At 38.4% G+C, this 26,456-nt stretch overlaps 1 protein-coding gene across 4 annotated transcripts in view; it reads left to right on the forward strand.

Moving 5' to 3' along the window:
- VAV3 (vav guanine nucleotide exchange factor 3) overlaps positions 1-26,456 on the forward strand; it is a 352,019-nt gene that overhangs the window by 175,802 nt on the left and 149,761 nt on the right. For all 4 annotated transcript variants that reach the window (XM_025417450.3, XM_035717928.2, XM_035717929.2 and 1 more), the window contains exons 12-15: positions 1,445-1,531; positions 5,515-5,600; positions 7,100-7,232; positions 7,612-7,721. In XM_025417450.3, the coding sequence (XP_025273235.1) occupies positions 1,445-1,531; positions 5,515-5,600; positions 7,100-7,232; positions 7,612-7,721 (416 nt within the window). The remainder of the gene's footprint in view (positions 1-1,444; positions 1,532-5,514; positions 5,601-7,099; positions 7,233-7,611; positions 7,722-26,456) is intronic.

The raw sequence follows: 26,456 nt of genomic DNA on the forward strand, positions 1-26,456 counted from the left end.
AAAACCATGAGGTGTATTAAGATAGCTTTTGCTATTTATGAAAGTATGACAACTTTTATTACCACTGGGAATGATTTAATAGTTTTATTTCACATTCCTTTTGTGGTGACTAGTAGAAAACTGTTGGCTTGTGTAAGCAGCAGGTCAGCTGGTGACTTCAGAACACCAATGGGACTTCTTTTCCTCAAGAGAGGGTATCTGCCCTGCTTACATCTGTGGATGCCACAAGTGGATTTCAGTTTGGGTTTCTATTGTAGGTAAATCTGAAAATCAAGAACTAGATGTAGATAAAGGCAGACTTTTAAGTATATTGGGGAATCTGTAAAACCTCAGTCTCTACGTGGTGCTGAACATTGACTTAGAAATACGTGCCCCTACCTTAAAACACATGCACATATTTGTTCTCCAAACAAAATGCCAATGTGACTCTACTCAGAGCAGTGCTAATAATGACTTCTCTGAGTGAGTTCCTGTGTGGTTTCAGCGTTAGCTCTGCTGTTGAGCTGATTTTAGTACCCTGGCAGGAAATATCACACAATTATTTGTTACTGTTTTCAGAAGTCATACAAAGTTCCCAATTTTTTAAAAAAGTCATTTATAGATACACCCTCTGAAAAGTCAGACTTTCATTTAGAACAAAGTTAGGAACTGCTTTTGGTCAGGGTTCTGTTCCTGCTGTTGCAGATGAATTTAAGAGGGTAGAGAAAAAAGAAAACCCAGAAAACAGGAAAATCTAGAGCACATATAATAAAAATAGCAACTTACAGTATGGAGAGATTAGCTAATGTTTCCTCAAATATGAGAAAAGACATTTTAAAGTAGGTGAAGAAGGCACATGGAGAACCGTGTCCAGCATTGTTTGTCTGCTTTTAATTCATTTTGGTGCTCTGAGGTTTTTCTCCTCTCTTTTGCTTTTCCTTCATTAAGTCTTTAAAATTGAACTGGCTGTCTTGACCAAATGCTCTTAGGAACCAAGACACTAACTGGTTGCAGAAAACAGTCCTGCTGGATTCACTGTCTAACTTTTAGTTACTTTTTTCTCCCTGCTAATCCTTCATTATTGCATTATTGACCTCATTCTCACCCATGTAAAAATGTAATTCTCTCAAGGTCAGTTATTAACGTGTCTGGAATTTACATTCTCCTGACCTAGTTTCCTTTTGTTGTTGTGTATGGTGGCAGATTTTGTTTTTGTTTTTTATCCTTGTTCTTCTCAGAGGTGTGGTAAATGACAACTCTTCAGTCTTCCCAGCTGTACTCCAGACATTTTAAAATGGCTTTTGAGTTGCAGCTTTGATTGATTGGACATTTATTTTATTGTCATTGAAAAGTTAGGGTGATTACTTTTACTACTAATGAAATTAAAGATGTGTTTTCTTTCAGTTTTCGTCTCTTCTCCAGTCTTATTATGACTTCTTTTTGTACCCTTCCCTTTATTCTTTAGGACTTGGCACAATATGTGAATGAAGTGAAAAGAGATAATGAGACTCTTCGTGAAATTAAACAGTTTCAGCTATCTATAGAAAATCTGGTATGTAATTATCTTTCTCTCCATCTTCCCTCACCCACAAATCAGAGGACATTCTACAAGTTGTTTTTGAAGAAAAGATCATTTACCTTGACGTTTCTGTTGTTGTAAGTTTGTTTCTGATTCTTGGTTGGCAGCATCCACGCAGGTGTCTCGTGGCACCTGCGATACATGTAACATTGTGCAAGGACTTTCCACCACAGCTTATCTCTCTCTCCTTAATCACACTATGCCTCTTCCCCTGGCTGTACAGATTCTAGACATTGGAGTTCAGAATGTCTTTTCTTTTCTTTCCCTTACCATATATATACACACTCTGGGCTCATTCCTGTTAATCTATTAATTTTATACATATTCACTGGGTGACTACTGTGTGCCAGACATTTTGCTTGGGGCTGGGGCTGTAACTATGAACAATGTAGTCTCATGGTTGAGGAAGCAGTGAAAAGAGAGTTTAAAAATGCTGTACTGAGATTTCTGCTGTGAACAGGGTGGGGCAACAGAGGACAATAAGGAGAGTCCTAGTTTAGATAGGATGATTAGAAAAAGTCCTTCTGGGTCATTTGCCTCTTGCACCTGAAGCATAAGAAGCAGCCAGTGGTACAGAGATCTGGGGAGGGAATTCCAGGTAGAAGCCATAGCAAATGAAATGTCCAGAGATGGTAAGGACCTGGGGTGTTCAAGAAGGTTGAAAGGCAAGAGTGGCTGGGTGAGTGAGGGGAAGACTGATGGGTCTGAGATGGGAGAGAGGAGGGCGGGAGGACTATGTCCCACAGCCTTGTAGGCCTGGGCACTGAGCCGGGGTTTTTACTGTGATTACAGTGGGAAGCCAGTAAAGGTTTCTGTAGGAGAGTTTCATTCTGATTTACATTTCAAGAAAACCCTTTTAGCAGGCAGGCTAGTCAACAAGTTGTTGAGGCGGTGGTCTTAAGAAAGTTGGTGGAGGCCTGGATGGAGCTGTGGGCAGTGAAAATAGAGATGCCCGTTTGAAGGAAAGATACTTTTCTTGGTCGAGCAATTTTATTGCTGCCTTCTCTGGAATATCTTGAGCCTGTTTCTTTTCACATGTACAGTCACATCCCCCTTCCAGGACCCCATCTGCCGCCTTTCCAGTCACAGAAGCCTCCAGTCATTCCTTCACAAAGTTGCATTTCCAAATGGACTTTGCGATTCATTCTCTTTCCAACCTTGTCAACATTTGCTGTTGCCTTTGGGATTCAGCATGATATTTAAAGCCCTTGGTGATTTGGACTTAAGCTACTTTCCTGAACTCATCCAGCTAGTACCTGCCCATGTACTTGACTTTGCAGGTCTCCTGCTGTGTTGTAAGGTCTCTAATTTGCCACACATTTTTATCATTCTGCCTTTGATGATAAATTGTCAAAGCCTAGAATGTCTTCCCATTATTTTCTAGCAAATTCCTTCAAGGTCCAACTAAAATAATTCTTTCCCTGATCTCTCATTATTACTTTCCCTTCATAATTCCTTAACATATTACCTGGATAGCTGTTTAGCATGGTGTGTGCGTGTGTGTGGTAAACTATATATGACATTTGCCAGTTTTAAATGTACAGTTTTGTGACATTAAATCCATTCATGTAGCTGGGCAGCTGACACCACCGTCCATCTCCAGAACTGTCTTTATCTTGTAAAAATGAAGCTTTACTCATTCAACACTTACTCTCCATTCCCCCTTCCTCCCCGCCCCTGACAACCACCATTTTACTTGTGTCTTTGTGAACTTCTCTAGGTACCTTGTATAAATGGAATCATGTAGGGCAGCCCTGGTGGCTCAGTGGTTTAGTGCCGCCTTCGGCCCGGGGTGTGATCCTAGAGAACCATGATCGAGTCCCACATTGGGTTCCCTGCATGGAGCCTGCTTCTCCCTCTGCCTGTGTCTCTGCCCCCCCCCCCCCCGTCATGAATAAATAAATAAACTCTTAAAAAAAAATAAATGGAATCATGTAATATTTGACCTTTTGTAACTGGCATATTTTATTTAGCATAATGTCTTCAGTATACATCCTTGTAGCATGTATTTCATTTTTTTTTAAAAGAATTTCCTTTTTAAGGCTTTAAAATTTAACGTTGATTGTATATACACATTTTGATTATCTATCTGTTGATGGACACTTGGGTTTCTTCCCCCCTTTTGGCTATTGTGAATAATGCTGCTATGAATGTGAGTCTGCAAATACATGCTTGAGTCCCTGCTTTCACTTCTTTTGGTTATGTACCCAGAAATGGAATTGCTGGATTGTATGGTAATTCTAGGTTTAATTTTTTGAGGACTGGCTGTATTGTTTTCCACAGTGACTGCTCCATTTCACATTCCCACCAGCAATCACAGAAGTTCTAGTATCTCCACATCCTCGCTAACACTTTTTCTTTTCTTTCTTCTTCTTTCTAAAAAAAAAATATCCATCCAAATGGGTACAAAGCAGTGTCTATTATGGTTTTCCCTAATGATTAGGAATATTGAATATCTTTTCATATGCTTTTTTGGCCATTTGTATATCTTTCTGGAGAAGTCTCTATTCAATTCCTTTGCCTATTTTTGAATCAGGATTGCTTGCTTTTGTTGTTGTTGAGTTTTAGGGCTCTTTCTATATTCTGGATACCAATTCTTATCACACGTTTTGTTTGAAAGTGTTCTCTGCCATTCTATAGGTTGCCTTTTCACTTTGTTGATAGTATCTTTTGCATAAAAGATTTAATTTTGATCAATTTCGAATTACTGTTCTTTTGTTGACAGTGCTTTCATGTTATATCTAAGAAAAGAAATCGTTGTTAAGTCCAATGTCACAGAGCTTTTCCCTTGTGTTTTCATATAAGAGTTTAATATTTTTAGCTCTTTAATCAGCTTGGTATATTGCATAAGGTAAGGTTCCAACTTCATTCTTTTGCCTGTGCATATCCAGTTTCCACAGAATTATTTGTTGAAAAGGCTGTTCCATCCCCCTGAATGGTCTTAGTACTAGTTTCAAAAATCCTGTGACCATATATATGAGGAACTATTTCCAGGTGTTCTGTTCCATTGGTCTAAAAGTCTGTCTTTATGCAAATGCCACACTGTTTTAATGACTATAGTTCTGTAATAAGTATTGAAATCAGGAGGACTAAGACCCCAACTTTGTTCTTTTTCGAGTTGTTTGCCTGTTGTTTGACCTATTAAGAGTTCCTTGAGATTCCTTATGAATTTTAGGATGGAGTTTTCTATTTTGTAAAATACATCTTGGGGACCTTGATAGAGAATGTCTATTTTTATACTTTCATGCAGTACGGTTAATTACATAGCTGTTTCCTTTATTAGAATATAATTTCCTAGATGTTAATGATAATTTTCAGTCAATTCTTTTTCCCATTAGCACCTTGTACAGTAGGTGTTCATAAATACTTATTATTATTATTTTTTTATTGCCAGCCTCTGGGGAAATGGTTCATTATTTTTAACCATTAAGTCATACTTTTCATTCTTGAGATCTTAGCTCAAGGAAGCTATCCTTGACTTCCTAGACCAAATTAAGCGCCTGGAAACATGCATGTTTCCTGTACTCTTTCTTCATGGCTATTGCACATTTATAATTATATACTTCTGTGAATATTTTTCCCCCACTAGGCCGGGGTTATTTTGCCCTATATCTACTAATGTGTCTGGCACACGGTGGGTGATCAGTAAGTGTTAGTTGCTGTAACTGTTGTGATTTGAATTCTTCCAGTTAATTCTTGCTTTTGGTAGCTTCCCGCTTCAGGTTATAAGTAAAATTAATTAATGTTCTCAGTATACTCCCAAGGATGTCCAAGGACAGACTGTTTTCAAAAGTGTATCATGTAGACCTGAGCTTTTTAGGGTATGTGTGCTAAAAATGTAAAATGATAAAGTCTGTAGTGTAATAAGGTAGCTGTCCCTAGCAAATATCCTCGCTAATATTTATTTATTTTTACATGATTACAAAAAACTGACACATGTAAGTTTTATATTTTAGAACCAACCAGTTTTGCTTTTTGGACGACCTCAGGGAGATGGTGAAATTCGAATAACTACTCTAGACAAGCATACGAAGCAGGAAAGGTAAGAAAAGAGGAGCAAATACTGATTTTCAGAATAAGTGGTATCAGAAGATTGAGAAAACAATTCTCTTAGGACAAAGGAGGGAAACAGAGGATGAAAAATAAGGAGACACACCAACCTATGGTTTTCTAAAAATTTTCCAATAGATATGTTAGGTCTTTTCTTCTCTGTTCTGGTATCTGTTGATTTGTCTAAGTTCTTAAAGGGATATGACAAACAGAATGTCAGCTGAGGCTCCAAGGGACACATTAAAATGAGAGTAGAGATAAAGTAATAGATAACACAATTGTTTTAGATTTCTCTTTTTGGGATACATTTGAAAACAGCTAAAAAATACGAGATGTCCTAAGAAGGAAGTCTTAAGTGGGGAAAATTTCATGATATTTTCTTGAGGGAAGTTCAGGTTAGTGAGTTTAGCCTGGTATCCCAAATTATATACATAGGATTGCTAATCTGATTCATTTGATTAAACTGGCCATTTTCTGGAACCTTTGGAGCGAGAAAGTGAGCCAGCAGGGGGCAGTGTCAGCTTTTGCTTCCAACTTGATACCCAGACTCTACAGGTAGCTCCCAGGAGATCCAAATCCTTTTTAGCATCTCCAGGAAAGAAGTCTTTGAAAATGATGCCAGGACTAGAGCTGTGTGAATGTATCATTGTCTTTATCATTATTTTAAAATGCATACATGTTAATTACTGAGAATTTTTGAAAAGATAAAAAATATTAGTGTTGAACGATAGGATTACAAGGTTTGTTTTTCTCCAGTTACATTGTTTTTAACAGTTAACCCATAAAGATAAGCAAAATTTTTCTAGTTTACATTTTGCTCATACGCTGTTCAATTTGCATTTCAGGTGGTCCATAAAATCATGCGGAGCAACATAGAGGGTAAAAGTGCAGGTTCCAGTTAGATCTGGGTGTGAATCCTGCTCTTCATCTCACTAGCCCTATGGCCTTGAGCAAATTACTTAACTTTTTTAATCCTCAGTTTCCTCCCCAATAAAATGAGGATGAAAAAAATACCTCAGCAGATGGTCCTGAGGATTTAAATTAAGTGAGTCATCTTTATGAAAGGGATGGACACTTCTCAACACATTCTGGCCGACTCCTAGAAACATCAGAAGTTAACTGCTATTGTTGTCATTACTATTCTGTAAATGTTTTGGCTTTTAAACTAAAAAAAAAAAAAAAGATAATTGCTCATGGACACTTTGTGGCTTATCTCAGTTGTTCCTTACAGAAACTCTGTATTGTGCATATTCTTACTATAATTTTGCATATTTTTTTTAATGAAACTAAGGTAGACTAAGGCCATTCATTCAGTAAAGGGTAGCGCCAGGGTATGTACAGTTCATTCTTTTCTGTGTGCAACACTGCCTTTGTTTTTCATTCCAAGAAAAAAATATTTGGTCGGTTTAATTAGATTTTACCAAGGAAAAGTTAACATCCATGCTTCCAAACCATTTTAAATCTCTTTCTCTCTCTCTCTCTCATTCTTAGGCATATCTTCTTATTTGATTTGGCAGTGATTGTATGTAAAAGAAAAGGCGATAACTATGAAATGAAGGAAATAATAGATCTTCAGCAGTATAAAATAGCCAACAATCCTACGACCGATAAAGAAAATAAAAAGGTGAATTTTTGAAAATTAATTACTATATTTTACTCATAGCTTTGAATATTCAAGGAAAGTATGCTCATGCATTAATGTGAGAGGGCTTATCGATGCAGGTGTTTTGTCTTTCTAGAAATTGGTTAGGAACAAGCCTCTGTGAGAAATAATTGGACAGGGCCACCACTGACAGTGATCATCTCCGGTGCCTTCATGGCATTCGCATGATGCATGTGGCCTCAGAGCTGCTAGAGATGCGACGTGGACTACAGAAATCTGATCGTAGCTTGAATGCCGATGATGTTAGGAGTGGTTTGTGGGTGCCTGTGGGGTGGGTTAGGGAATTAGGAAGCACGATGTTACTGACGGGACCTGCTAACCCGAGACTGAATTTCCGCAGTGGTCTTACGGCTTCTACCTCATCCACACCCAAGGACAGAATGGGTTGGAATTTTATTGCAAAACAAAAGACTTAAAGAAAAAATGGCTGGAACAGTTTGAAATGGCTTTGTGAGTATTCCTGCTTTTCAAAGTGCTCTTTTCTACTACTGAAATCTCTTACGAATAATGAACTCTGAGTAAATGTGCCCCAGTGCTCGCAGCGTGTGCGGAGTCGGGGAGACACTGGGCCTGGGGGCCTGTGGCTCTGCCTGGGACCTTGGCCAGGCAACATGGGAGGGAGGTCGTGGCAAATTTCTTCAAGAAAAAGACAGAGGGAGCTCTAACCTTCTGTTTGACTTTCTCCTCCTGAGCATGTTGTAATTCTTTAGCTTTCTGCAGCCTGTGAAAATATTCACTATTCTTAATGATAAACTTTTGATATAATTACTGTATTTTATGTAGCTCGTTGAATTAGAAATAGCTCACAAGCCTACACCTTCATGCATATACAGATCTTAATAGAAAGATGCGTTTCCTCCCCTCATTTGTTTTTTTAGCTCATTTATGGTTTGGGTCCTAGATAAATGCTTGATGTATTCAGTGAATGTTTGAAGGGCTTGATTTCTTTCAGTGTTCTTTCCTTTTATTAAAGTGGAAGCTCGAGAAAGATGTAGAAATAAGTCAGACCTATTTCAAAGAGAATAGCATAAAGAGATGTAATTACACAAGTACACAAGAACATATTCTTATAGGGGTTTCGTTTTAGTTTTGATGTTTTGATATTTTGGGATTAAAAGGTGCATAGTGACCCTTATTATGAAAACTTGGAGGTCACCCTGAAATTGAAACTGTTAGCAGAGGTGAAATTCAGAAGAAAAAGAAACCAAAAAAAAAAAAAAAAAAAAAAAACCCAACCAACACTTTTGTGATTTGTTTCATTTGTATTCTAGCACTATTTACCATTTGTGGACAAATTCTATCAGACTTTTTGTTTGTTTCATTTCTTCTTTTGCTTTGTTAAGAAATGCTCATGTTAATATAAAATGGGGGCAAGATTAGAATGTTTTAGTGTAGTTCTGAAGTGAGAAAAACAGATTTTCTTGAGATTATTTTATCTAACATTTAAAGAGGAATGATTGTGCTGCTAAAATAGTTTTAAGCTCTTAGACAATTCTGGATTCAGCAAGAACCACTGCCGTGAGTTGGCTGCATAGTCTCACCTAAATTCATTATCTCTCAGAGCCTTGGTTTCCTCCTCTGTAAAATAAGGATAATAATATTTTGAATTCCAGATAATATGTTTCGGGCAGAGTGCTCGCCAAGTGGTACACCAGCAGTCACATGGTGTTGAACAATAGGTGATATTTATTGTTAGCACTATTACTAATATTGTTTTATATTTAGGATCTTCTTGTACTCATGAGGACTTGCAAAATCTGAAGGCACCATCCCAGTATACCATTATAGCCCGTATAATGTATTATTATTGGTCACAATGGTGAAACAAGAGGTTAGCAGATGTGTGCATTGATGCCACAGCTACACTACAGGTCCCCTGGGTGGGGCCTGAATGATGAAGTTGGTGGCATCGGCCCAGTGTCTTATGGGTGGTGGGCTACATCATAAACCTAGGGTGCTGTTTTAATGAGGTTTCAAGTGGTAGGCTTGTCTACCAGGGGTTGGTGACAGTGGGCAAAGGCAGGGCTGATCTCAGGCCTTTGCTCTTGTGGGAATGATGTTAAGCTAGTATTTTCTTATGGGTTCTCTTTGGCTATATTATCTGTAGGTGAGTGAAAAAATTTCTGCAGAGGAAGGAAGTTACATTTCTTATCCAGAGCATGCAGGCTCCTTAGACTGTATGTTAAGCATGTCAGTTAACATTTTGTGCAGTTGCCATAAATCAAACCGCTTTACACTGGATACCAGAGATTTAATAATATGGATGCTTTTATCTCTTTTGTGTTAAAAAAAAATCTGGGGTAGGTAGATGAGGGGTAGCCTGGTGGCTCACTGGGTATCCTCAGGGACCCAGGCTCAGGTCTTTGCTGTCCATTATCAGCATTTGGCTTCTGTACTCAAGATTTGTCACTTTGTTGTCCAAGGTAGCCCTGGAGCTCGTTATAAACTCCGTATCCTAGGCAGCAGAAGGTGACCCCTCACTTTTAAGCATCCTTTGCAGACAGATAACACCACAAACTTCTGTTACATAATACTGACTGGAACTTGGTCATGTGGCCACATCTGTCACAGGGAACCTAGCAAATACAATCTTTATTCCAGGCAGGATAGTGCTTGGCTGAGAATCAAAGTTGTCTTATGGAAGAAAGGAGAAATTTGCACTTGTAGACAACTACTAGTCACTGCTTTATAGCTGTATACCTATGGGAGTATGGGTGGATTGAAATTGTTTCACCATAAGAAAGATGGCTGTACCACGCATAGGGAAACCGGGATTCTTAATCTTTGAGCATCTTTGAGGCACCTCACCAATATAATTAAACCTCCAAGTGGCTGTTTGTATTTCAGAATTCCATTGACTGCCCATGCAGATGGTGAGAGGGTGGAAGTACCTTTTTTGAGAATTGCTCAAAGTCGAAGTTGAGGGCTTCTATAAGCAGGGATTATGCCAATTATGGCAAAGTAAAATTAGTCAGGATTTTACTCAAGCATCAGAATATTCCATTATTTTATTTCCTCCCCTCTTTTTTGAGGCTTGTTATGCAGGAAAGCCCTGCTTAGTAAGACAGCTCCTGCTTGTCTTGTGTTCAGGAAAATAGGATAATCTAGGTGAGTTCTGAAGCTTACGATGTTACCTGTGGTTCAAATTTTGCTATTTTATCCATTATCTAAAGTTCTAGTACCCTTATTCTATAAGCCAGGGAGAATAAAAGAAAATTAAGAAGTCCAGCAGCATTCCTGACAGCCCATGAACAACAGTAAGCCTCGAGTACCTCCCCACGCTGGTTTCTGCCAGTGTCTTTAGCACTAACATGGGACACACAGGTCCTCTTGAGCGTTCTGGAGTGTTGCTTTAAGGAACTCAGAGAAAGAAAGGGAGGCATTGGTGGGAGGGTGGTGGGAAATCAGGGGAGGTGATATTTTAAGACTGATGAAATGCTTGCCAGGTCTATTTACAGAAGATGGCAGTTCTGCTGTTTATAGGATGATTGGATCATTTTTATTTTAAAAAAATTGCAAATCACCTTTAAGATGTTTAAAATACCGCTTTTAATTTAGAACATTAAAAAAGACCATAGAAAAGCATGAATACCAATAAACAGTAAGTACCCAGTAAATGTGTATCATCTCCCCAGAGGTGACCTAAATTTCAGCCTGTGTCTTTGCCGGGCACATCCCCACCCCTGCTCAGTAGCCATGTTCTCTGACCTTCTTTGGCCATAACCACTTCCAGCATTTAAAATATGCAGTGAACCATGTCAGAATTTGGCAAACCTCTGTTAGAAAGGCTGAACAAAGAGAAAAGCAGCAGTGACCCACTTGGATAGGGCAGGGAGAACAACTTTCTTTTTTCCTTTTTCTCCTGTGAGAATTGGTAGCAGGATGGATTGCTTGAGGTTGTTGAAATGGTTACTGAACCAAATAAGGCTGGGAACCATAGTTCTGGGGGACTCCGCTGTGAAGAATGTATTTAACATCTTTAAGAGATGAATGCATATATGTTGCTTCTTTTTTTAAAAAAATTTATTTATTTATTCATGAGAGACAGAGAGAGAGAGAGAGAGAGAGAGAGAGGCAGAGACATAGGCAGAGGGAGAAGCAGGTCCTATACAGGGAGTCTGATGCAGGACTCGATCCCAGGACCCCAGGGTTATGCCCTGGGCCGATGGCAGACGCTTGACCACTGAGACACCCGGGCATTCCACGTTGCTTATTCTTAATTTATTTCCAAAAGTGCTTTTGTCACTGTCTCACAATTCCATTTAGTTTTATTTTTCTGTGAAGTAAGATGGCAAATATTTTTATTAGCTTTAGCTAGTTTTTGTAATGATACAGGAGAATGTGGGTGTGAGTGCCTATAGCAATGTTCAAAATATTGTCAGGAAGCTTATTGGATATGTTTTCCCCCAACCCCCTGTATCCAGTGTTGTTTTTATGAGTTCTCCTGTTTGATTTAAATTGATAAACATTGTTATACCCATTTTGTAGCTCCAGAAACTAGCAATCATGGGAGTGTTTTAGCAAATTTGTACAACTTCATTGCTATATAATTTATAATAGAGTTCAGGATCTCAGTTCATAGCAATTTCTTTATCCATGAAGGTGCTAAAATAAGCAACTGGACTCAAATCCTGTTATTTAAGACTAGAGTCAGATTTTCTTTTTCTGGTCCCCTCTATCCCCCTCACTGTAACTAAAACCTGAAGATCATGCAGTTTCTTTAACTGTTCCAGAAATAAGTCAAAGTTGGGTAAAATATGAAATAAATAGATTGAATAATAGACTAGGAAGGCATTTTAAAGAAAGAAAAAGTAAAATGGTGAGGGGAAGCATTACAAATGGTAGAAAGTGGTAGAGTGGTAGTTTCGGAACCAGCCTCTGTAGTGTTTACTGAAGGCAACTGAAAGGTTCCCTTGGCTGGAATTTAATCTGACTGACTTGACTCAGTTCTTGAAATTTTAACAATGTATATAAATCCCTTGAATAAAGAAGGTCTCTTGGAAGATGCATTAGCATTATTCCCACTGTCTAAGCTTCCTTCATTGTGTGCCATAATGGCACAGTGCTGCATGGTTTTCTTAGGAAGAATAACAGAGAGATACTAACCTGTGCTCAAAGATTAGCCCAGGATAGTTAGGGCTAATTGCTAAGTTAACAATTTGTTGCTAAGTGTTAAATGCAAAGACTGTGGTTGTTGGGAGAAGAGTAGGAGAAGGGGATGTGGAAATTATAGAGCCAGGAAGGGACTCTGGGACCAGGTGGCATTGTCATGTTGGACATCTGGAAGGACAGGCCCTGAACTTTGTTTCCTAGGATGAACCTGGAACTGCTAAAGGACTGCTCTCTAGCTAGGGTGGGGCCCGGGGCAGGAATCTAGCTATTAAACTCCACAAATTGCATTTGATCTGAGCCACAGTGTTTCTAATTTATTCCCCCCATTTACTTCCAGAAGGAATTTGAGGTCACTCACCATAAAAAGCACACATGCCACAGAATTAAAAAGAAAAATTTAAATCATCAGAGGTCAAACAGAACAATGTTTCAAAGCCTTTTCCTCACACTCAGGATCTACTAGATAAGAATACTTTCTTGAAATTTACCTTCTGTAGTTTGTATTATAAAAGCAATGAGTATGTTTTTCACATTTTAAATATGAAATTATATTTTATCAAACAATTTAAAAAACATAAAATTTGTTTAAAGATATTGCTCAGATAGTTTGAATATCATAGAGATAATTACTGGAGGAAATTACATTCATTCTCCCAAGTACTTACTGAGCACTTGCCTTGTTGCCAGATATTATTGGAAGCCCTGAGCATATAACAATGAGGGAGCTATTGCAATTGAATTTAAATACTGTAATTTATAAATATAATAATTTTTAGTTAATATATAACGGATTGAATTTAAAGACTGAACTCTTGGGTGTTTCTAGCTGAATAATATCTTCCTCCCAATCCCATTTGCTGAAGTGTAAATAGATGGAAGTCCAGGAAGTGCCTTTCTCCCTCAGCCTGTGGTCAGTTTCTCACCAATCACTGCAGATTGAATCTGACCACTTGGTTGCGATCTTCATGTTCACCTCCCTGGTTTAAGCCTTTCACATCTCTACTGAGCTTCTGTCTTCCTTGCCCCCTCCTTACCAGTCTGCTCTTCAGGAAGCATCCAGGGTGATCCATTTGTGGCCTGGCCTCCTTCAAACCCTTCATTGGCTATTTATTGCAATAGATATAATCTCCAGTTTCTTGCCAGGACCTAAAGGCCCTTCGTGATTTTATCCTGCCTGTCTTTCCGGCCAATCTCCTATCAGTCTTACCTGTGCTCATTTTACGGTGGTTAGATTGAGTGGATTTCAGTTCCTGGAGAATGCACAGGCCTCAGGCAACCACCTTTGAGGCTTCCCTACCCAGGATGGCCTTTCCTCCTGTTCTGTATCCTGTTGATCTTGGTTTTAAATGTCACTTCGTAAGAGGGATCTTTCCTGACCATTATGCTAAATCAGTAACCTTACCTCCCCAGTATACTCTCACAATTGTAATTATATAGCCCGACAAAAATTATCCAAGGGTAGTATTTATAGCCTTCCCTCCACTCCTCCACCCCCTGCTTGTTAAAGAGAATCTGTTAGGTGCTTGCCCATTATCACCTATTTTTTCTCCTCCTAAGGAATAGAGATTCCTTCTTGCTTACTGAGAGAGAAGCTAATATGAACTGTATGGTTAATGCTAGAAGAAAGGGAAAAAAGCTTCATGGTTCTGGGAATGGAAAGGAAATTTGGGCTTTTGGTATGAATGAGGCTCTGGAGCTATGGGGGTTTGAAGAATTTGGAAAGGAGAGAAGCACCTTTTGAAATACATATCTGTGGATTCTGAATTATATTCCCTTTTATGTCCTTTGAAATCTTAAGTAAAGAATGCAATTGCCTTTTGGTTATTTCAGTTTCTATATGTGTACCTTTGAGTTGCCAAGGATGAACTGCCTTAGCCCTTCGGTTGATGGGGTCACCATTGGATCCATTTTGTGACTCTTTCTCCCTTGGACTAAAAACGCCAAGATTATACACATCCTGTCAGTGTTGTTCACACGCATGAGGAGCATGTGAACAGCCTGCGCAGCTCCTGGCACATAGTGGAAAATCATAGTTTTAATGTAAATCTGAAATTTTATTCAAGTTTTCTGATAAGGGTAATAAAAAAAACCCCAAAGACTTGATGGGTTAAGGAATTCTATTGTTGGACAAAAATATCACAACTGCCCTTGATGGAAAGAAACTTTTTCTAGCATGATAAGAACGTTTTATAATTTGGGTCCTTAGGTAGGAGATACTCAAAAACATATTCTCTACTAGCGGCATGAGAGTTTTTGAGATTCTAGAAGTTGATGTTACATATAATTATTTTTTTCTTAAATTAGCCTTCAAAAATAAAACTTAGTTTCTTAAAGGCATTTTTGTAGTCATCCAACCTGATGCTTCTAGGTTGTTTCTTTTTTTCCTTCCATATATGTTTCTTTCTGGCAGACTGACTCAGTGCTTGGATGGAACTTCTAGAACCAACCAGGATATGAGTAATTTCCATATTACCTAGACTCTTTCACATAATGCTGACCTAATCTCTAGTTTTGCTGGAAACTGCAGAGCAATATGGAGTTCACATGCTATCTGGGCCTCCTTGCCTCTGGAAGATGTGGGAAGAATTTGGCCCAAACTCCAGTTCGGTTCTGAGGTACTCAGAGCATACCTACTTCCTCACATTTCCCCTCTATCCCAGCTCCTGACCCAGAAGAAATGCAGTCATGGCCTAGATTTTGTGATACTGGCAGGTGGCACAAGAGAGGCTCATTTCTATGCACCTGTTTCCTCTGCCATTTCACGGTCTCCTTGGCCTTCTCAGTTGGACCCTCCTCACTATATGCTGCTCCCTACAGTGGACCAGTAGGCCTGGAATCACTGCTTGTCCTCTGGGGCCTGAATAGTCAGGCCAGAGGGAGCGTGCCTACCCTCGCCATTCTGGGATTTCGAGGAATAAAGCTGTGTTATGTTATGTCAGTTCAAGATTAAGAAATCTGCTGAGTGTTGCAAGTGAGGATGCTCTTTGCAACTGGTTAGTGAGTGATCCATATTTATAATATTTAACTTGGCATTGTATTGTGCACATTTAAAGACTGTGTGTACACTTTTGCCTAGATGGAGACCCTTCCATCTACATGAAACTAAGTCAGAAAATTTTAGAGCAGGTCCAAACAACTACTACTACTACTACTACTACTACTACGAATATGGTGGTATTCTTCTTCTTATCTTTTCTTCTCTTGCTCCTTTTCTTCATTAGGAGGTCTACTTGGATCTTCTCAAATATATAAGTAAATATCTTTTGAGACTATGATTTTATCTCTTAGAACAGGGGCCAAACATACTTTTGTTGTAAGGGGCCAGAAAGTAAATATTTTAGGCTTTGTGGACCATATGGTCTCTGTCACAATTACTCAATTCTATCGTTGCAGTAATAACACATCCGTGGATAATACATAAATGAACAAGCATGGTGTGTTCCAATAAAACAGGTGGTGGGCCATATTTGGCTCATGAGCTGCAGTTAGCGCCCATGTGTTACAACCCAAAGATGATGATTTAGGCCTAAGGAATGTAGTGAGTATGTGTTACCACTAAATGGTCTCTGCTATAATGGAGCCACCCGGTGGCCTTTTGTAGTCGTGTGACTTTTTTTTTCTTCTTAGTAGCACTAATTCCTGTTGAGGCCATCATGATGATTTAGCTACAGAATGTTTTCATTCCACCAAAACCAAAGCAAAAATCCCTGGATGTATTATCTGTATTTGACATTATTTTGTACTGTCCAAATGAGTATCAAGAATATCTGCTCCAAGACCAGACTGTACCTATTCAGGGATCTGGTTTCATTAAGTTTTATTATGTGGTTTATTAGAAAGGACTGTGAGGCCCAAAGAATCCAGGCCAGTAGCAACAACAGGGTAAGCTTTTCTTTCCTTAATAGTCAACCACATCAGCAAAGATGACTTTGTGGTCCATGATGGCTCTTTGTGCTCTTGGGGCATTTTCTTTCCAGCAGTAATGACATTTGTGCCTGTTATTTATTCTGAAATTTCCTCCCTGGCAAGCACACCAAGAAAATTAGAAGGAGCAAAGGAAGACTCTGGTGGTATCAAGAGTTGGCCCAAGGGTGAGCCTTCCTGGATGTGCCCTATGTGGGAGTGACATTTTTACTTTGCTAGCACCTGCTAGCATTTTCTGGGTGTTCAAAGCCTGTGTCAATGTCTACTGGAAACTGGTAGCCTTACGGCATATTACCAAAATATCAGTCCACAAAGCAGCTCTGTACTGTCTGCCCACGTGCATTTTTATGTTTTTGGAGAAATGTTTTTCTTTAAAAACAACCTTTTTTCTCCTTAAAAGGCTTTCTTTACCAGTTTTTAATACGAAGAATTTGTTTATGGATATGAGATCCATGCAAGACTTGATCTCTTGGCCCTGGGCTGTGCTGAATCTCATGGTACTGACCTATTCACATTAATCTCCCAAGTTGAAGCCAGCTCAACTCTCCCTGAATCTAATGTATTATCTATAACGTTTCAAAATTGGCAGTTAAGTCAGTGTAGGGAACTAAACCGCAGCTTCCTGGCAGCAATAAAAGGAAGTAGGACACGGGACAGTGCTCAGAAAAACCACAGCTGTCATTAAATGGAGTCTTTCAGTAGCCTGTTTGATCCAGAAACATGTAAAAGCATTTCATGCATGACAAAGCATTAGTAAATATTAAATAGTATTCTTGTTCTGTTATTGCCTAGTGGGGATCAACCTCTCTCCTTTTTCTCTGGTTATATTTAATACTTACTTGACATTTTTCTGGCATTCCTGAGCATGCTTATAAAGGAGGAGTCCTATGCAGGAAGAGGAATGGATAGATACCAAAATTTCCATCAACCAATAAGCATTATTCTGTAAAAACTAGATGCAAGTAACATTGTTAAATTGAATTAGTGTTGGGTTTCTCTGAGCTTTTGTAACAGACCCTTTGATCTGTTGTGCTTTTCTTTTCTTCTTCTTTTTTTTTATTTATTATTTTTTTTCTTCTTCTTAAATGAATAATAATGCAATGAGGCTGTTTAACTTTTTAAAATAAATTTATTTTTTATTGGTGTTCAATTTGCCAACATACAGCATAACACCCAGTGCTCATCCCATCAAGTGCCCCCCTCAGTGCCCATCACCCAGTCACCCCTACCCCCCGCCCACCTCCCCTTCTACTACCTAGTTCATTTCCCAGAGTTAGGAGTCTCTCATGTTCTGTCTCCCTTTCTGATATTTCCCACTCATTTTCTCTCCTTTCCCTTTATTCCTTTTCACTGATTTTTATATTCCCCAAATGAATGAGACCATATAATGTTTGTCCTTCTCCGATTGACTTATTTCACTCAGCATAATAGAGGGCTGTTTAACTTAACAGTGATAGTCACTGTGCTGCCTCCAGCTTGTCTGGGTAATGTAAATAACACAAAGAGTATGTTTGTTTTGGAACTGTTCATTGTATTGTGTCAACTATATATATGGTTTCCTCTTAAAAAAATGACATGGTCCGTGAATTCTGTAATAGTGAGCACGCCTTAATTTATAAGTGTAAACCTGATAGTTAATGTCATATGTACTACTTGTAGAATATTTTTTGATAAGAAATTATTAGATCATAGGAGTTATTACTTTGGGCATACAATACAAAATAAACTAAGATCGAAGATTGGCAGTCTTTACAGTGGAAACAAAGGGAGAAACTGTTTTTTCCTCTTCACAAGAGAGTAGTCAATAGCTGTCTAGTTGGAGAGAGAGGAAAGTCAAGCTTGAAACAGTGATTGAATGAGACTAAATATTGTGTATCTGTATTTGTTTGTTCATGTATTTCGTGAGCATCTCCTACCTCCTTCCCAGGAACTGGTCTAGGCAGCCTGGAAATAATGATGAATAAGGCAATTCTCTTCTCTCATGGGGTTTACATTCTAACAAGGCATATTTTCAAGTCAGCATTATAATGTCAATGCAAAGCAGTGGTAAATTGCAAGGTAAATGAAGGCTTATAGCACGCATGATTTGATGTGAGGAGAATGGAATTGGGAAATTTCAGCGTAGAAAAATCCAGTGCATGTGATGCTACCAGGCAAATTTGAAAGTTAGTGACCTTCTGGGCAATCTAAGAAAGATATTTGCAGCTGAATTTTTTGTTTTTCATGTAGAAAAAGTTATTATAGGTTAATCATATATGGTTTTTTTTTTTTTGCTTTAAGTATAATTAGGGAAAATGCCATAGAACACAGATAAGTAATTTAGAAAAATTAATTTGTTCTAGGTGTTTTTTCTCCCATAACTCTTCCTTACAGTGGATTGAATGAAACCTGTCTGTGTAAGTGTGATTTCCTAATGTAATTTCTGGGGCCTAAGTAGAACATATTTCTTTCCTCTACTGGTAACCCTTCAGATATTGGAAGGTAGCTATTCCTCCAACTTTGTGTTTTAAACATTCTTTCCCTTAAATAAAAAGAAACTTAATTTGGAAAGATGGTTTCATTACCTAGTTTAGTTGAATGGTAACTTGGATCAGATAAAGGTATAGGTAAATTGAATGTTTAGTTTCAGTCCAGTATTATGGGCAGGGTGTGATGCCAATTGCTGTCATCCCTGCAAAAAAAAGTAAATGAGGCAGTTTTAATCTTAAAGGCATTTAGAAATCAATTTGGGGCCTTCTGATTGAATTATGCATGGCATTTTTTCTGATTCTGAGTATTATAAGGAAGATTTCAGATTTTAATTCCTTCATTTAGAGTATTTAGAGTCTGGTGGCATACAGGGATAATGCCTTACTCTTATATAGTGCTTTATAGTCTCCAAAGCATTTTTGGATAATACTTCATTTGATTATTAAGGAGTGCTGTGAGGTAGCCAGGGGGTATTATCTTTAAAAAAAAAAAAGAAAGAAAAAGAAAGAAAAAAAAAATAGAGGAGAGATTAAGTGTTTCGTGTGTGCTTTTTTTTTTTTTTTTAACTTAACAAGTGGCAGAGACTGATCTTGAATCTCAATCCAGAGCATTTTCCTTTGCCCCATGCTGTCTCACTTATAGCAAGAATACCTACTGTTGTTCTCCGAAGATGAAAGTTTCCTTCAGTTTGTTTTATAAGAAGAGGTATTTTTGTATGGTATATTCACATACTGAATGAAAAATATGATTTAGAACCTAAATACTTTCCACTTATTTTGTAGTGATGCTGTTGGGTAAAAATTGGATATTTTTTTACAGAATCAAATAATAACATACATTATTATTAACAATTTGTAAGGATGACTAGGGCTTCAGAGAATTTCCTTAAAATAAAGTAAGTTAAGTCTTAATTTATAAATTAATTATTAGAGAGACTTTTGATCACATTATAGAATTGTGCTTAATATAATCTATGCAAAGTTTTGATTTGATTTGATGGTGTTTTCTTTTTTCCAGTTGTCTAAAGAATATGATTTCAGTCTCAGAGTTTAAATTATCTTTTTAGAAGTAAGGGCAATGGGGAGGAAGAGCCTTATGGGTCTGAGACTAAGTAAGCTCTGGCTAGTTAACAGTGTGGATTAAGATGATTCTTAAATGTATATGTTTGTACTGTGGTAACACTGAATGTACATCACACAAGTCACTAGAGATAGGAACGCAGTGTGAGAACACTCATTTTTCTCCTTTAGGATGAACTTTGGACTAATGTTGAATAGACTCTTTTCACTGGGGAGAGCCCAATTTGAAGCAGTTATCAGAAGCATGTGTTTGGCCTGTCTGTTGCTTATTAGAATAGCAGACTTTCTTCTAAACATCTTTGCCTAGAAAACATTGAGATTGGGAGCTCAGATTATCTGACTTAGAAGTTATTAGAATATTCCAGTGGCTGGTGGTTTTAGTCCTATCCGCATCTTTGTATCTGCAATATCATAGTTTGCACAAAGCAGCTAGCCCTTTGAGGAAAAGGAAAAAAATTTCTCAAAAATCACAAATCCCCTAAATTAATGGACTTTATAAATTAAAAAATTCATAAAAATATTACTGTCTTACTTTATGAAGTTTGCTATAGTAAACAACAAAAACCCTTTAGAATTTATTATTCTTCCAATCTTTCCTGGCATCAATCCTATGAGAGAATTAATATTCAGTGACATTAACTTTGTCTTCCAAGTACAATGCTATGCTTTTAATATTTGTCTTATTAAATCTTCACGGAACTAATGACAGGGGCAATTCTCTCTCTCTCTCTCTCTCTCTCTCTCTCTCTCTCTAATAAGAAAGCTGAGGACCAGAGATATAAGTACCTGCCTGGGCCACACAGCTCATGATGGCATAGAGATTCCACCATGGTACAAGACCAGGCTTTTCCCATTCATTTCCAAAGAGTTTCTTGCCCAAATGGCTAGTAAGGAATAAAAATGCTGTTTCATTACACTCCATTATCTTATCTCCTTAGTGGAGACTGAAGATTTCCTGTGCTTGTCTTTGTTTCTTTCCCCCTGGATAGCAAGAGCAAACAGAAACAAAATTCTCTCATATACTATCATATACCAAATTTGCTTTATGTAGTCTTTGACTAATGACTCATTGGTCAGAATCAACTCAGGGATCTGTTCTCTGAAAGTGCATTAATAATATATATGCATTAAAGCTCCCTCTCAGAGAATATTTGAGCTTTGACATATTGAACACTGGCATTTTAAATTAAAGCTGTTGCTGTTGGTACATTTTAAAAACTAGATAGCTTGGAAATTGTGCTTCATATATTACAAAATAGACCTGAGGTTATAAGTGGTTTACTAAGCCAAAACTATTCCTGGCCTATTTAATTGTGGTAGGGGTTTGAATTGTATTTTCCAATTATCATATTATCATTTCCAACCTAAACATCTTTCAGGTTGAGAAAAAAACTGAACTGTTTTAGAGGGCTTTGATCTACTAGAAGGAACACCATAAAAGCAACCTAATGGATTGTCTACATACCATACAGACTTGGAGTAATGAATTAGGAACTCTTCTGAATTCTTCAAGATAGGAAGCCTCAAGATTACCATGATGCTTTGCGACAGTGTTGACTCTGTATGTTGAGCTCTGGGCTTGCATTATTGTCTCTTGTCTTGCAGACTCTTTTCTTTTATCTGGTTATGTAGCTGAGCATTCTTTTTCCTTGGAGCATTAAACATGTGCAAGTTGATAAGTAGTTTGTGCTAAGCCTTTTCCTCAGTACAGCTTCTTGGGGACATTTTGTGCTACACACACACACACTCATTCTGCACATACATATTTATGTACGATATGTATCCATAGACACGAGGCTTTCCCCATGAAGGTTTTACTTCAGGGCAGTGTAATAAAGAGCCTTAACTTTGGAACCACAGAGATCAGGAACAACACCCACCCTCTCTTGCCTCAGCCATTTTTACAGATAGATGAATTAACAGATAGTGAGTTTTTTTTCCTTAAATGCCTCTGTGGTAGATGAGCTCAGATTTTGTATCCTGTTGGACCCAGGGTAACTTTGTCTACAAAGGAATTTTCCCAAAGACACAGGAGTAGCAAGTAGAATTGAAACTAGACTCCAGGTTCTTCAATTCCTAGTGAGTCCCTTTCTTTCAAAAGCAACTTTTTATCAGGTTCTTTTTCCATAAAATGAAGCAGTTTACGTCTTTTTCCATTATCTTTGTCATGAAAATCTGCCACTACCCTGTCCAGGGACTAGTGGACTTGGGGTAGAGGAGAAAAAGGCAACCAGGTTCCAGTGGATCTTGGCAATAGGAGCCATTATTCCCCATCTATTTGACATTAATATATTGCTCACTATTGACATTGCAGATATGTTTTCAGCAAGGCACTCTTGAATTCTTGATACTGGCTTGAAACCTTATAATTGTAGGGTAGAGTGAAATCCAACGTGAATTAGAAATTTAATTAAACTTCTTGCTTGTTTAATTGTTTAATGTGTTGCCCAGTCTGACTTGCAATTCCATATTCAATTATAATGAAACTCCCCTTAGATTGAGTTTATTTTGGGGTTTAAAAATGACTCTAAAAGGTATTGATGCTTTAAGAGAATCTTGGTTTTATAAAATTTCAACATAAGAGATTGAGTGTTTTAGTATTAGGTTTGTATTGACTCTTGATATTGACACAAGTCTAAATGTGCAAAGCGCACAAAGCTAAATCCCGTGGGCTTATGTTTAATTTAAAATATGGCTAGCTGGCCATTTTGAATATACTAGATAGGCTGACAATCTGAATATCTGACTGGTTGGGGAAATAGTCAAATATTAATTTTAAATGTTTATTAGTAGACTGTTTGCAGTTGGTTTTTGAATTTATTTGGAAAGTAAGAATTCACATTTATGTAAAATTGCCAGCAAATCTGGTTTCATAAAGGTGTTTAGAGGTTAAATGCCTAATGATTAATTTATGCCTTAGTGATATTTTTAATAATTTGGAGGAAAAGTAAGGCAGCTGAGGATAATGCTAATGATGAATAATAATGAAGGTTTAAAGATCCTGAGATTTTAACAGTGGAGATCATATTCAGCATCCTGAAAACAGAAGAGGAGAACAAATGAAAAGACAACTTGGTGGAGTTCACAGAGTGCTGGACAAGGAGAAAAAAAGCTAAGGAAGGACTCAGGTCCTCCCCACCCCCTAACCCCCCACCGACATGATCAGGGGACCCAGGCAAGGCAAGAGTCCCTCTTTCTTTCTCTGGGACTTCATTCACCTTAATAAGGGGCTTTAAAAATATTTGTGATCCATTGTTTTCCTGCAGTATTAGGAATTTTGCTTTTATGTTTGACTCTGTGCAGCCTGTGTCTTGAATATGTTGAAGCTTTGTTGAATGGAAAAAGAGCATGAGGGAAGCATGGAAGCTAAGTGTGATACAAAATTAATACTGTAATCTCATCATCTTTTATTTCTACCCAAAAGTTATGACATTTTTTTTTCCTTGTGCTTGTTCTCTTTTGGTTCACAAAATACGTTAGATAGTTGTTACTCTGCGTGTATGTGTGTTTACAAGAACGTGTGTGGATGTACATACGGGATGATGATAGCATAAACCCTTTGGGAAGATGAATGTTTCATGCCCTAAAGGTGATGATATGCTTAAAATTCTGTGTACCTAGTCTGTAAACCATCAGGAAAATTCAATAAGTAGGCCTTATTCCTTCTGTGGAAATATAATGACAATAAAGTAATACTCGAAATTAATTTAGTTTAATTATAAATGAAGGCATTCCTTACATTCAAAATTAATAAAGAAATAAGATTGATAGTCTGTGCTGATTCAGTTGAACACATCATTTTGCAAAGCCAAAGAAATTATCTGTGAACTTTTGATCAAAAAGCACAGATAGTGTGTGATCCAGGAAACTTGATTACTACTGGTTTTCACTGAGGAAGGCTTTTTGATATTAAAAGCAAAGGAAGCCAGAACATTATTGCGTAGAGAATTGATTGATTACTTTAATCAATGACTTCTTCAGAGACAGTTCTGAGACATGACTGGGAAAACCAAAATGAGCTAACTGGCCGTTAGTGGTCAGTACTGTTCCATAAAAAGTTGTCCACGCAGTGCTTGCAGCCAGAGCACCGAGAGACTTTCTGGGAGAATTGTAGCTTGCGTGAAGATCAGACCTAAGTAGAGTTTAATAAAATTCTGCTTTGGAGTGATTTGTTTATCTTCTGTGAGCAATTTCTTTTTTTTTTTTTAATAGATTGATTTATTTATCTGTTTGTACTCCTCTAGTGCTTTTCCTCATCTGAACCAAAAGCACTTTGCAAATATCAGAGCTCAAATTTTAAAAAGATCATTGATTTTTTTTCGACAGCCCTGAAGGTAGGCTGTCACATATCATCATTTATTTCTGAGATAGGGATATTGATAGCATATATTAAAATCTTTTATTAGAGTTTTGTGGGGGGTTTTTTTGGTCCAGCAGTAACTTAAATTCAAGGGAGTTTTGTATTTGCCTTCATCTAATCAATTGCTGTTAGAAAGTATATATTTCCCCAGGACAGCATGGCTTCCATGGTGCCATAAGGGGAAAGGAATAGTGTGTCAGTGAAAATCATCATTGACTGAAAACATTCCTGTGTGATAGCCAAACAGTTGTCCAGGAAGAAACAGGCTCTGATTAGCCGTTGAAATTAGCGCCCAGCATGACCAGTTAAAGTCTGGTCTGAAGTCAGTAAGCCCTGAGTGTCTTGTGCACCTATGCCAGTGTACCTTCTTGCCTTTTCTTCACTTTATGTAATATGTTTCCATTTACCTTTCATTATCTTTAAGGAAGGCTCAGGGCAGGGACTAGCAGTCCTTGATTCAGGGGACAATTTGTGAGGTGAAGGCCCTGGCAAGTGTGACACCAGTCACGTGTAATCAAGAGGAAGGGAAATACGGGGAAGGCTTCATCATTTATTTTTGGGCTCCTGTTAGCCTCTTAACTGGCTTTTCTGTTGCCTGCACGGCCGCCTGGAAGCCCCCTCGCTGACTTACAAGAGTGCTCTTTCTAGATTGTCTATCTCTAAACTGGCATGCTTCTTTCTTGTTGGCTTTATCTTTAATTTCGACTATGTTCTTCATTCCCAGTGTCCCTGTCTTAGTTTAGACCCTCAGACTCCTCTTTCTAGCCTGTTGCAGTAGTCACTGAAGTGATCTCCCTGACTCTGATTTCATCCACTCTTCTATGCAGCTGCTAGAGTTTCTTTCCAACACACAGACATAATCTGGTTCTGTGCACACAGGCTGTTTGTGGTCACTTCCAGTGCACAGGAAAGATCAGATTCCCAGAGCATGCACAAATGGCATCTGTAGTCCGGCCCTACTCCGCTTCAGTGCTGCAACCAGATGGATGTTGATACTGTTTTTGTTCTTTACAGCATTCAAAATATGGGGGTACCACTAACAAACAGGAAAAATAGGAGATTTAATTATTAATTGTTTAGGGGGTTGTGAAGGAACAAAGAACAAGCCACTCTGTAGAATATGGCTGACAATAGTATTTAATTGTACAGGTGCACCCAAGGAAAAGTTGGGTCTACTAGGTATCTCTTCCATGAAGCTCCAGTGTGCCCTGTGGTCTAATGTAGTTTCAGCTTCCAAGTTAAACTACCCTGAGACCCCTGGGGATACTGAGTTCTGGGAATTGGCATGGGATAGAGGAAGGGATGGTAAGATTGAGGACATCCCATGGTTGGCTCTGAGCTCAGTGGGTTGGTGTGACCACAAGTCTAAGCTGAGGATCATGCCATGCTGTGGAGCATTCTCGTTGCCTGGGGCAGCTCTTCTGATCATTGTCTCAGGCATGAGTCAGATGAAAATTCCCAGAAACCAAGACCCCTAAAGATTTTCTCTTTTTTATTAGAGTCCTATAAGATAAAAGAAGCACTAATTTTGGAAATCAGTAGATAACATTTGAATCACGATACTTAAATTTTCTAGTTAGGTGACCCTCAATATATTACTTAAGCTCTCTGAGCCTCAGCTTCATAATATGCAAATAGGATAATGCTCATTTCATAGAGTTCATGTGATGGCAAATGAGAAAATACAGGTAAAGCAAGTATCACAGTGCTCCAAAGATCCTAAACAATGAGAAGCTGCTGATGCTGACAGTTTTAATTTCTCCTCCCAGGTGAATACAGGCCCAGGGTTGTGGCCAGAGTTGATGTACAGTGGCTGGGAGCCATCCACAGGCTTCCATGCATGAGGCCAACAGCTAATCTCTGGGAATAAAAGGAAGTTACCCATCTTAACTGACCTGGCAATCTGCAGAGGTTGGGCCCAGAGGGAGAATGCAGGTGTAAGCTGACGGAAGAATCAGGGGGTGCATGTGGAGGATGGTTGTAGACGGTGGAGAACTTGCTGTGAGCTTAGTTGGTGGCTGCAGTTTTGCTACAGGATGTTGCTTACCTCTGCCAGGCTGCCTGGAGGGAGAATCCTGAGGGCATAGGCATAAGTCCGGGGCTGAGTCCACAGGTTGTGGCAGTAATTTAGGCACAGAATGTTTGTGGGTGGAAGATAGGCAAGGCCCATTGGAGAACCTTCGAAGGAAGATACTGCACCCCATGCTGCTGTTCACCACTGACCTCACCTAGTGTTGGGGC

Source organism: Canis lupus, chromosome 6, assembly GCF_003254725.2.
Source record: "Canis lupus dingo isolate Sandy chromosome 6, ASM325472v2, whole genome shotgun sequence".
NCBI lineage: Eukaryota > Metazoa > Chordata > Mammalia > Carnivora > Canidae > Canis > Canis lupus.